This window comes from Orbicella faveolata, unplaced genomic scaffold, assembly GCF_042242905.1.
Source record: "Orbicella faveolata isolate gen_17 unplaced genomic scaffold, um_ofav_v1 contig_1, whole genome shotgun sequence".
NCBI lineage: Eukaryota > Metazoa > Cnidaria > Anthozoa > Scleractinia > Merulinidae > Orbicella > Orbicella faveolata.
In genome coordinates, this window is record NW_028301536.1 from 37161827 (window position 1) to 37173831 (window position 12005).

The 12005-nt window shown below is 38.2% G+C and overlaps 2 protein-coding genes across 2 annotated transcripts; one reads left to right on the forward strand and one right to left on the reverse strand.

Annotated features, from left to right (window-relative positions):
* The first annotated feature begins 9 nt into the window (after positions 1 to 9).
* Positions 10 to 6327, forward strand: LOC110044997 (uncharacterized). The gene is made up of 2 exons (XM_089274902.1): positions 10 to 235; positions 2880 to 6327. Exons 1-2 carry the CDS (start codon positions 25 to 27, stop codon positions 4850 to 4852), a joined length of 2184 nt encoding a protein of 727 aa, XP_089131028.1. The 5' UTR covers positions 10 to 24; the 3' UTR covers positions 4853 to 6327.
* A 2091-nt stretch (positions 6328 to 8418) lies between these two features.
* LOC110044961 (ufm1-specific protease 1-like) lies at positions 8419 to 11763 on the reverse strand. Its single transcript, XM_020750545.2, has 5 exons — positions 11598 to 11763; positions 10694 to 10903; positions 10223 to 10328; positions 9628 to 9704; positions 8419 to 9120 (listed from the first exon to the last, which is right to left on the reverse strand). Exons 1-5 carry the CDS (start codon positions 11709 to 11711, stop codon positions 8980 to 8982), a joined length of 648 nt encoding a protein of 215 aa, XP_020606204.1. The 5' UTR covers positions 11712 to 11763; the 3' UTR covers positions 8419 to 8979.
* Between the last annotated feature and the right edge of the window lie 242 nt (positions 11764 to 12005).

A 12005-nucleotide genomic window follows, 5' to 3' on the forward strand; every position in this document is an offset into this window, starting at 1 on the left:
ACAAAGGACGCCTTCTACAGCCTGATGATCAGATATGCAAGAATTTCAATAAAAGAACATTGTAGGCAGACTCAAAAATTATTCACGCCTCGAAGTCGCTGGGTCAACAACTTGGAGAGTTTAGTGAAATTACTAGCTCACAACAAGATGATTCGTGAGGCTGCTTTAGGAATATTGCTCGTTGTCTGCATTGCAAGCATTGACGCTTTTCCAAGAAATCGACTTGATCGAGCGGGTAAGTTTTTATCTTGTGTTTTTTTTTGGGGGGGGCTTAGAATGTTAGAGCTTGTCATTTTTTAGTTACGCCCAGTTCGCTCTAGATCTCGTAACACCCCATTCGGAGCGATTCCCAGTATGAATATTTACAAAAATATTAAATATGAAACCTTGATGTGCAATGAAAGTGGAAAAATTGGACCTTACAAACTGTCGCTTGAAGCAAATATTTGTGTAGAGAAAAATAAATTTTGCATAATAGCATTCTAGATACGCAGGGGGGCGAACTCTTCATTTACATGCAATGATAAATTTCCAATACATGTAGAATTCTTGACCAGGGACAGAAAAGAGTTTTAATTTAGCTTGTTTGAAACCGGTTAAAGGCAACAGTTTCCATCTTTAAACGAAGACTTCGAATTTAATATCCTTACGTTAGCATTTTAATTTCGGAAAGTATTTTAGTCCACGAAAGGAAAGACGGGTGACGTTTTCCGAGTTTCCCTGACAAAAAAACTAAAAAAGAACAGGTACACATTCAGACCGAAGCTCGAAAAGATCGGTTATCAAAAACGAAGCAGACAAACTTAATTTATGTTGCACAAAGAGCGTTTTTAATGCTCGCTCAACTGAAAAAAAATTGTGCACACACCGAGGTATCTTTAAATGAAAGCAACTTCTGACTGAAATAGGTCCCTGTTGTTGCTAGTTTCGTTTCACCAAGACGCATATTTTGAATAAGTTTGATAGACATTTCATCTGGTTTAATTTAAGAACATATTTTTACAGAGCCACTCCCCCAAAGTATGTTTTTGGGTGTGCCAAAGCCCTTTCCATCTCGACATGGTCCAGTAACTGATGTTCGGGGAGTGGGGTGCAGGGTTCACGGTGAGTGGGGTGGGGGGAGGGAGGAGGGGGGGTGGTAGGGATGCGTAGCGTGCCAGCAACTTTGCATAAAGCTCGGTGAATGCTAAGTGGAGCGTGGTACAGTTATCGTTGCTTATTAATAACTATAATAATAATTATAATAATACATGTATTTATGTAGCGCTCATTTCTTAAGCTCAATGGTGCTTTAAGATAAAGTGATATAAATTTCGGGCGTATTACACTGTTACATGTAAGGTCGCTGGTTTTTACTAGCGCGCAAGCACAATTGAAACGAATATGTACCTTACTGTATTTTTTCAACCGTGGTTAAATAAACGAATTTCCGAACCCGCAGCAAAATAATGGCAACTCTTGATCAACAATTTTCAGTTGGCAGGCTGGCTATGAGACTAGTACTAATGGGAAGAATGGTTGATCAAATTAATTCTCCGTCCTTACTTGTCAGGGGAACAATAAACCTTTTCACGGTTTCTGACGCCATCTTGCTTAGGGGGCAAACGTATAAACACAGCAGAAATTGCAGGAAATGTATGAGAAAAGTTCGATGCCTGACAAGTTGAATGTCATTGACTTTCTGCGTATTTTATGACTTACGAGGAAAAGATACCCAACAGAAGCCTGCTTTTGGATCAAATTTGAAGAACAGAGATTTGCAGTGAGGCGAGGAATTGCACTTTTCATTTTTCATACAAATGTCTCTAAATTTTCCCGCGAATATTGCGGCTCGGTTTTATAGACAATTCAAATGTATAGGAAAATGAAAACGTTAATTGTGAATTTTCTAGCTAGGCTTTTTCCCTCAAATGCGATCAATTAATTCTTTTCCCTAGTATCTTCAGTTTTTAATTCATAAATACCTCAGAACTCGAATTTTTCGTGAGTTGGTGGACATTAGACTCTCCATTTTCTCCATGTATTGCCGTGTTTGACCTCCAAATAAGATGGCGTCAGAAACCGTGAAAAGGCCTCACAGGTCAAGGCAGTTTGGTTTGGTTTCGTAACAAGAGTTCTTAACTTTTGTAAGATCTTTTCTGACATGTATTTCGTATTAAGTATTAAAGCAAGTTGATTTATTTTATCAATCGCGTAATTATGGTCAGTTACCAAGCAATATTCCATCTTTGATCAAAGTAAAATTTCTCTTGAAACTATCAATACAAACCTATGACGGCAAGTTTGAGAAAGAACGAACTGATCAGCAAGGAAAACTATTTTGCGATTTTTTACATCAAATTCTCCCAAGTGGTACTATTTAATAAAATAGGGAGATCAGACTTAATCTAACTTGAGGAGAATTTGCGTCACTGAATTTACCTGACTGAGAAATAAATGAAGTTTTCATCTTGTAACCAGTTTAGTAAATGCTTAATCCAGATGATAATTAAAGGTGTACAGAGATGATATATCTTAAGTTTGTACTGAGATATTTTTTTATCTAATAATTTCCTTTTCTGAAAACCAAATTTTTCATTGTATTTCATTGCTCGCACTCAAGGGACTGAACTAAGCTGTTAAACTAGGTTCCTAAAGTAGAAATACCATGGGATAGTCGCACTAACGTTTTTTGGTACTTCTTCTACTCTATAGAGTGTAGTTTGGTAATAAAACATCATGACAATTTCAGTAAAATGGGGTGCATTTGTGGTTTGGGTTGGTTCCAAACATTTCCAACTCCCTACATGACCATCCTCTTTTCCCACCCCAAATCCATGACACCAAGGCCACTTAATCCAAGTAGCACGGATATGAAGTGATTTTTGGTTATGTTTTAGGTCACCTCAAAAGTTATGACCCACTGTACAAAAGAAATGGATTGCATTCTCCAATAGTGAGGAATCTCTATCAACGTCATTATAGCCCAATTGGAGCCAGGACTCTGTCACAGATCGAATATGAGCTACAACAAATTGAGAACAGGATGGATGAAGAAGAGGAAGAAGAAAGCACTGGGGGATCTGCAGCAGTGGAAGAGGAAGAAGGAGAGGAGGAAGAAGGAGAGAAGGAGGAGGAAGAGGAGGAAGAGGCAGGAGAAGAGGAAGAAGAAGAGGAGGAAGAGGAAGGAGAGAAAGAGGAAGAAGAAGAGGAAAATGAAGGAGAGGAGGAGGAAGAAGAGGAGGAAAAAGAAGGAGAAAAGGAAGAGGAAGAGGAAGAAGAAGAAGGTGAGGAGGAGGAAGAAGAAGAGGAAAAAGAAGGAGAGGAGGAGGAAGAAGAAGAGGAAAAAGAAGGCGAGGAGGAAGAAGAAGAAGAGAAAGAAGGTGAGGAGGAGGAAGAGTGGGAACAAGAAAAAGGTGAAGAAGAGGAAGAAGAGGAAGAGGAACAAGGTGAAGAAGAAGAAGAGGAAGAAGAAGAGGAAGGAGAGGAGGAAGAGAAAGAAGAAGAGATGGAAGGCGAGGAGGTGGAAGAAGAGGAAGAAGAAACAGGAGAAGAGGAGGAGGAAGAGGAAGAGGAAGCTGGTGAAGAGGAAGAGGAGGAAGAAGAAGCAGCTGGTGAAGAAGAAGAAGAGGAGGAGGAAAATGAGGGTGAAAAAGTAGAGGAGCAAGAGGAAGAGGAGGGTGAAAAAGAAGAGGAGGAAGAGGAAGAGGAAGGCGAGAAGGCAGAAGAAGAGGAAGAAGAAATGGGAGAATGGATGGAGGAAGAAGAAGAAGAAAAGGGAGAAAAAAATGAGGAAGAGGAGGAGGAGGAGGGTGAAAAAGAAGAAGAAGCCGAAATTGAAGAGGGAGACAAAGAGGAAGAGGAGGAAATAGAACAAGGCAAAAAAGAAGAAGAGGAAGAAATAGAGGAAGGCAAGAAAATAGAAGAAGAGGAGATTGAGCAAGGTGAAAAGGAAGAGGAAAAGGAAATAGAAGAAGGCAAAACTGAAGAAGAGGAGGAGATTGAAGAAGGTGAAGAGGAAGAAGAAGAGAAAATTGAGGAGGGTGAAAAAGAGGAGGAAAAAGAAGAAGAGGAAGGTGAAAAGGAAGAGGAGGAGGAAGCTGAGACAGGTGAATACGAAGAAGAGGAAGAAGAAGAAGAAGGTGAAAAAGAGGCAGAAGAGGAAGAGGAACAGGGAGAGAAGGAAGAGGAGAAGGAGGAAGAAGAAGGAAAAGAGGAAGAGGAGGAGGAAGAAGAGAAGGGTGAGGAACAGGAGGAAGAGGAGGAAGAGGCTGGTGAAAAGGAGGAGGAAGAGGAGGAGGAAGAGGGTGAGAAAGAAGAGGAGGAGGAAGAAAAAGAAGGTGAGGAGGAAGAAGAAGAGGAGGAAAAGGAGGGTGAGGAGGAAGAAGAGGAGGAGGAAGAGGAAGGTGAGAAAGAAGAAAAGGAGGAGGAAGAAGAGGGTGAGAAAGAGGAGGAAGAGGAAGAAGAGGAGGGAGAGGGAGTAGAAAAAGAGGAGGAGGAGGGAGGTGAGAAAGAAGAAGAGGAGGAAGAAGAGGAGGGAGAAGAAGAACAGGAGGAGGAGGAAGAAGAAGGTGAAAAGGAGGAAGAAGAGGAGGAAAAGGAAGGTGAAGAGGAGGAAGAAGAAGAGGAAGAGGAAGGTGAAAAAGAGGAAGAAGAAGAAGAAGAGGAAGGTGAGAAAGAGGAAGAAGAGGAGGAGGAGGAAGGTGAAAAGGAGGAAGAAGAAGAGGAAGAGTCAGGTGAAGAGGAGGAGGAAGAAGAAGAGGAAGAAGCAAAACGCTCATACAAAGGAGACAAACAAGGACTTACAAAAGAAAGACGTACTAACCTACTGAAACTTCTAAAAAAGATGAAACTGGAGTTGGACAGTGCTTAAAATATACAAAGGTTTGGGCAATACCAATCACGATGACTCTGTGATCATTTTAGGGGATAGAGGAATACAAAAAACAAACTTGCCAAGACCTGTGTCACTGACATTAAATCACACACAATCTCAAGGAAAATTGGCATGCCATCAAGAGGTCACTTAAGGTGGCTCAAAACAGTTTCCAGCACTTAGATTTTGATTAGTCATTATAACCACTCTTTATCACTTGATGCTACAATCACGGTATCAAAACACTGCCCAATCATTGGTGAACATGTTGTTATCATTTTTGTGACACAATAGGTTACTCTAGCAAAAGTATGACCTGCTAAAACACCCTTAATTACAGCTATAAGGGCTTATAATTCAAAGCGGCATGGTGAATATTTTTAATATTATCAAATTTTGATAAGCATGATGAGATGCAACTTTTGGCAAAGTTTCAAAACATTCTGTACATAGGGTTCAGAGCCACCTTAAAATTTCAAAACTTTAAGGTGGCTCTGAACCCTATGCACAGAATTTTTTAAAACTTTGCCAAAAGTTGCATCTTATCATGCTTATCAAAATTTGGTAATAATAAAAAATTTAACCATGCCAGTTTTGAATTATAAGCCCCTAAAGCTATAATTAAGGGTGTCTTTAGCAGATAATACTAATGCTATGATAGCCTATTATGTCACGAAAATAATAACAACCTGTTCACCAATAAATGGGCATTTTTTTGATACCATGATTGAAGCATCAAGTGATAAAGAATGGTTATAATGACCAATCAAAGTCTAAGTGCTGGAAACTGTTTTGACCCACCTTAAAGCAAAGCACTTGCAAATATTAACTTCAATTTTTATGTGAAAAGCAACAAAAAAATGCAATCTTGTAAAAAGGATCTTTCTATTTCATTCAAAAAGAGCTCTGTCACAAGACAGTTCATCCTAAAACACATGCCCGTAATGTTTGCAGCTGTTTGTGATCTGCCTTAATCTTCTTTGGGCTATTATATATTAAATTTTTTTGTTGTTTTTCTACCTTAAAGGACCCTAGTCAGCCTCTGCCATTTTCCATGCCATTAAAATTATTGTTATTGCATGGTGAAGTAAAATCTTATTGCTTCACTGTAAATTGTGTTTCTGAGAGTATGTTTAATTATCTGTAGTAGCTTCACAGTGACTTCCTTTGTTTTGACATGGTCCAAATAAAATACAATAGCCAAACTCCTGCATGTAAACACAAACAAAGGTGTGGCTGACTAGGGCCCTTTAAAAAAACACTATTACTGACAATTTATTTCAAATATGAGGTTTCTTTCAGTATGAAATGACTTAAAACTTTGCAGCAATTAGCTCTTTTAATAAATAATGTTTGCAACAGGAATATCATGAAATTGAACCACAAGCGTTTTTTTCAACAAGCATCTTCAGACTTTAATGTAAGCTTTTTAATGTGTAAATGATTAAATAGCATTTTAAAAGAGAAACAAACTTTGGTCTTCTTTTTTAGACTACAAGTGAGCAGATTGATATGAGTCCAGATTTCTTGTCAGTCAACTAGTTGAAAACATAATTGGAACTGACATTGTCCTATGTTAGGAGGCCCTTTTTTTCAGGAAACACGTAAAAAAACATCAGAAACAACAGTATTTGAGAGTGAATCCTAATTAATTTGAAGTTGATTTATGGGAGTATAATTTTCTCACAACTCTCAATTGTCAATCAAAACCGCCAGGAGATATTAACATATAATTTATAAAATTTATGAACAACATTTATCTTGACATTTTCTGTCCAGCTGACAAGAATCAAGTCTTGGTGCATTTTTATCAAAATGTGGCAATTACCTAATGGTGGTGTGGACAGAGGATTTTAGAGAGGGGGATTTGAGATATCCACTAGGGGGAACCGGGTGAATCCTATCCTGGAAAATTTTTTAAATTGAGGTCCTTGCAAATGGGATTTCTGGCATTCTGAGGCCAAGTCAGCAAGTTATAATTTGTTTAATTTAGGGGTTGAAGATCGAAGCACAGCCAGGATGAGACATAATCAAAATTACAATAAAAACATTCGCTGTCTAAAAATTTTCAAAAAAGAACATGAGCTTTCGGCTGTTGTTCTACAGCCTTCAACAGATCAAAAATGGAATGCAAAATAATAAAATATATGCAAGAAAAGGCGAGATAAAAATAATAAAAAGGACAAAAGCAAAGTAAAAATGTGTAAATTAGGTGACTATTGTTTAAAAAGAATACTAAACTTGATTGGAATCAGCTTAGAATTATTGTCAGCATGCTTGGTCACAAAGGTGTGCCAAGCTTCCAAAGTTTTTCTAATGCGAAAGGAGCCTTTTCAATGATGCTAGAATTGCCAAAATCTATGCGATAGTTGAATGACCATGCATGGTTCGCAATGTTTGATCCATTAGCACATGTTTTGACATTCCTGATATGTTCTTTCTTACGAGTTTCAAAACACCGCCCAATTTCGCCTACATAACACAATCGGCACAGGGTGTTTTATAAATCACTTTCGGTTAATGTTCAATAGCTGGTCTGAATTTGGGAGAAGGAAATTCTTGTTGCAAAGTCTTGAAGGGCTTATTTACAACTTGAATGTCGTACCTTCAAAGAATTCTAGTCAGTGGTTGTGTGACACCATTGATGAAGGGAAGGACAGCAAAACTGTTAGGATTCTCTTGAGGCACAGCCCATTTAAAAAACATTCAAACAAATTCTTCAGGTGTGGGGATGGCATGGGGATGGCATATTGATTGTGTTGGAAATAACATAGGAGAGACAGTTGTTGGCTCGTAGAGAATCAGTGACGTGGTTGATTTCGGTATTTTCCCTTGTGATGTACCAGGGAGTTTAATTGCACAGTGTAAGAGGGTCTCAGCTGTGCTAATCTTGTGGTGTTTGTCATGGTGAGAAGAAAAGTCTAAATATCTGTCCGTGCGGGTTGCTTTGCAATATACACCAATATTGACTGTGTTATCCTCGTAGGAAACCAAAGTATCTAAGAAAGAAATATGTTGGTCAGATTCCTCCTCAATAGTGAATAAGATGTGTGGATCAATGGAATTAAGTGTAGCATGAAAGGAGTTGACAGCATTCCTTTTGATGATACAAAAACTGTCATCCACATAGCGTTTCCATACTTTAGGTTGTACTTCAGACGTGTTGATGGCCACTTCTTTGATCGCTTCCATGCACGAGTCGCCACCACAGGGCTGACAGGGCTACCCATCATGTTCTTTTTTGAAAATTTTTAGCCAATGAATGTTTTTATTGTAATTTTGATTAATTCAGGGGGTTTAACCCCTAATCCCCCCCCCCCCCCCGCCCCCCCAGAGCAGCCCCAGCTATGAAGCTCAGAAATCAACTTTGTTTGTCATTGCTGCTGGAGTTTCTTTGTCAATACTTTAGACCGTGAAATAATTGTAAGGAAAGAGTCACAAAAGGGAGCATTAGTAACCCCCTGTCAGATTTAAACTTTTGGGGCAGCCTTAAATATTGACCACGGACCAAGTTGACTATCAATCATTGACCAAATGATCACTTAACCACTCCCATATAGGCATATTTTAAATAACGTTTTTATATGAACATCAAAGTCATGACACACACTGGACAACTTAATGTATCCACTTGTAACCTCCTTAGGCCAAGATTTACATCGTACATACACTTATAGAATGTAGCATTCACATTTTATCTTTTTCTTAATTCCAGTTTTTGTTATATTTATTATTATAAAACATTTTTTTTATAAATTAACAAGATTTAAATTTGCATGCACTTTTCTCACCATTTCCTACTCAACAAACCTGGATCTGACTTATTGATAGTTTTGCTCATGGAAATATAATTATTATCAAATGAAGCAAAGCTTCACATAATGAGCAAAGTATACTGAGTTTGAAGTCTATTGTTTCAAAAATTGACATGACCATAGCTGTCCCACTTAGTTCCAACACTTAAATAATAAATAAGCTAGTCACCATGCATATTATTGCCATGCAGTTATAGTATTTGGAAACAGTACTGTAAACTTGAGAAAATGTCATTCAAGATTGACAATGATTAATCACAAGCTAAGAGCCTCAAGCTAGAATGTGAATGATCCAGATCATAAGGTAAATCACTTTTCTTCTGACCTTAATTGTGGTAGACAGAAGTTATAGAAAGAATCTGACTTGAAAACTTCCTCCAAGTGCTTCCACTTAACCCAGCCATCATTTTGAAGGAGTGTTTTGTCAGCTTTTCCATAAAAATGTGGATCCTACAGAGAAGAGAATTTATTTTTATTTTTGATTTATTGAGCAAGAATTCAGTATCTGGCTGACCTTTTGCCATGGTCACATAAGCATGTTGCAACAGATAATTATATAACAGGTGAAGAATAAAGAAGTCCCCCATGAATATTGACCAGGAATACAAATCCTCAACTTTAAAATAGCTTTTGTTGCAGTTCTCAGCAGATTGACATAAAAATGAGGTGATTTAAAATGAGGTCATTCATATTTTGTTGGCTGATTTGCTTTAGAACCAATTTGCCCTCCTTGTGTGTGAACTTGATATTGCAGGCTCACCTGCGGCAACACCTACTGAAGTTGTAACAGAGTACTGAGTACAGTGAACGTACAGGAGATAGTGTGGGTTACTCATCCACAATCCTTTTTTAATTATTTCTTTACCAAAAACATAGGCAGTATTTCCATGCTAGATAGAGTTTCTATTGTCTAGTATCACAATATAAACTGACACCTAGGTATCAAATGGGTCTTACTGCAATCAAGAAGTGAAAACCTCTGTTTGTCCTGCAAACACCAACTAATGTCTTGGAAGAAGCATCCATATCTCCACCTTATAAGTAGAACATAAAATTGAAAAAACAGTTTCATTTAATCACCACTCCATAGAAATTTACTTATTGACACAGCATCTTATTCCAGGTCAGCAATTCAAAACAATGTGGTTCAATTTCAAGCTTGTGCAGTCTCCTAATCCAGTAGCATTATATACTGAAAATTGTCTCCAGGGCCGGCTTGTTCGAAAGCCAGTTAACGCTAACCCAGGATTAAAAGTTAATCAAAGTAACCATTTTTCTTGTATAAAAATGTTTTTCATGCTTATGTTTTGTGTAGTTTGAGATTTTTCAAACTCAAACCTGAAGGACAAACAATATAAACAGAAAACAGCACCCAAAGTTACAAAACTGAAATCAAAATTCTCACTAATTTTGGGTTATCTTGATCAGGCTTTGAGAAACCCAGCCCAGGTACATAATAGGATACAGGCAGAACTTCCTTCACTCTTGGCCATATTATACCCTGGGGTAATGGGCCAGACATAGGTGAAATATATTGCTCAAAACAAGTTACCTATCATGACTGGTGAGCCAAAGTGTTTAAAATGTTCCAGGAGAACTAATGTCACTTCTTGTTCAGCACAGTCCCCTCTTGCGACATGGACAATTTTGCTACAAACCTGAAAAAAAATATTTACTCTGACATTACCGTCATGCACCATTTTTAACAGCACACACACAGACAATGTTTCAGTTCAATACAATATGAAGTTCTTTGCTATATAGAGGGATCTCTTGTGTACAATTTTTAATAACTGTACTTAAAAGCAAAAACAAATGCTTGCAAGAGTATAAAATGTACTTATTGAAAGGGTTGTCACAAAGTTTTAAGGTAGCTTTGCTCGTTGGAGTTGCTGGCTGAATTTGCAATCTTTTCAAAAGAACTGGAAGACTAAGCCAGCAGGGTTGCTAGCTGAGATGGTGAATTTTGCCAGCAGCCTGCTATACTTTTGACAACCCTTTTATCAGGTCCAGTCAAACCTACTCCAAACGTTTCATCCATATAAAGACAAGCTTCCACAGAACCAATCCATTCCCTTGAGCCAATGAAAGAGCTTGGCTTGTCACCGATATCCACCAAAGTCTGCTGTATCTCACGAAGACTTGGTACCAGTGGAACCTCTCTTTTACTTTTCAAGACATGACGTACCCATGAACAAATGGTCTGAAGTGTCCTGTAGCCACAACCCCAACCCTTCAATAAAAAATGTGCAGTATGATAAATTAATTTTGTATTAAATCAAATTTAAATTTTCTTTTTTTAACACTACACATTAACAGAGGATAATTTCAGTGTGATAAAGCAGTGATTACAACCCATATCTGGCCATTAGCAAAGTCCCCAGACTGGAGCAGATCTAGGGTTTGGTGAAGGGCCCTTCTAGGGGGGTCTGTGGGAATGGGATCAATGAGTAACATTCTCCGAGGTTGTTGAAGTCAAATTTGGCGGCTACAGAATCAAGAATTTGTTTAACCTAGCATGCATGCAATCTTCTCCTAGTGCCTTAAGGCTTCAAATATTTGAAAGTAGACTGTCCAAGTGCTTCCCTCTACTTCAACAGACTGTCCAAGTGTGTCATTTCTTCTTCAGGGAAAAGTGTTCTTGCACGCCTTGCGTGCCTATGTTCATGTTTTCTGGCCGGGAAAAAAAAAATATTACGAATAAATGAATGAATGAAAACTTTATTAACGTGTCGGTGTATTTACTAAGTCGTGTCAGTGTTATCACTAAGTCTTCTTCTGGCTTTTTGATCTACTAACATTTTCTGAGTCAGATTCCATCTTGCCACAGGATTTCTAGATCAAAATTTGATAACAAGGAGTCGAAAAGCTAAAAAACAGCCTTTGAGCTTCACTGCTTAATTGTCCTACACTCACCTATGACTCACCCTGTCATCTATTCCATCCACATTGTAATGGTAGAACTCATATTTGCCCCGGACAATAGCAGACTCAACGACTTCCGAAGGTAAATCCAGGCCCTCGTGTACATCACCCAACATATCGATCACTCCACATTTCACGATCACAACACTATGACGCCCGCGAAACACTGGTCAGACACTAAAAGTAAAAGATATGCGCGTTGCTAAATCAGGGGGAACTTCTACAACATTCTCTGGGGAGGAGATAAATTCAGCAAAAGCGTTAATTTACATTTTGACTCACGTTACAACAAGTATATTGTTCGAATGATCAGCAAGTTCTCATTTTAATGTCATTTACTAAGAAGGAAGTTGAATCTTACAAGATTATAACAAACAGAAGTTCCTGTCTTTAACTACGATATCACCCTC

Bases quoted from the DNA above. Each gene is read 5' to 3' on its own strand.
- LOC110044961 (XM_020750545.2), bottom strand. From the start codon at position 11,711: ATGTTGGGTGATGTACACGAGGGCCTGGATTTACCTTCGGAAGTCGTT. The intron at 9,705-10,222 runs GTAACTTGTTTT...TCTACTTATAAG, and splicing joins TGGCTCACCAGTCATGATAG to GTGGAGATATGGATGCTTCT. The intron at 9,121-9,627 runs GTAAGACCCATT...TCTTCTCTGTAG, and splicing joins GTTTTCACTTCTTGATTGCA to GATCCACATTTTTATGGAAA.
- LOC110044997 (XM_089274902.1), top strand. From the start codon at position 25: ATGATCAGATATGCAAGAATTTCAATAAAAGAACATTGTAGGCAGACT. The intron at 236-2,879 runs GTAAGTTTTTAT...GTTATGTTTTAG, and splicing joins AAATCGACTTGATCGAGCGG to GTCACCTCAAAAGTTATGAC.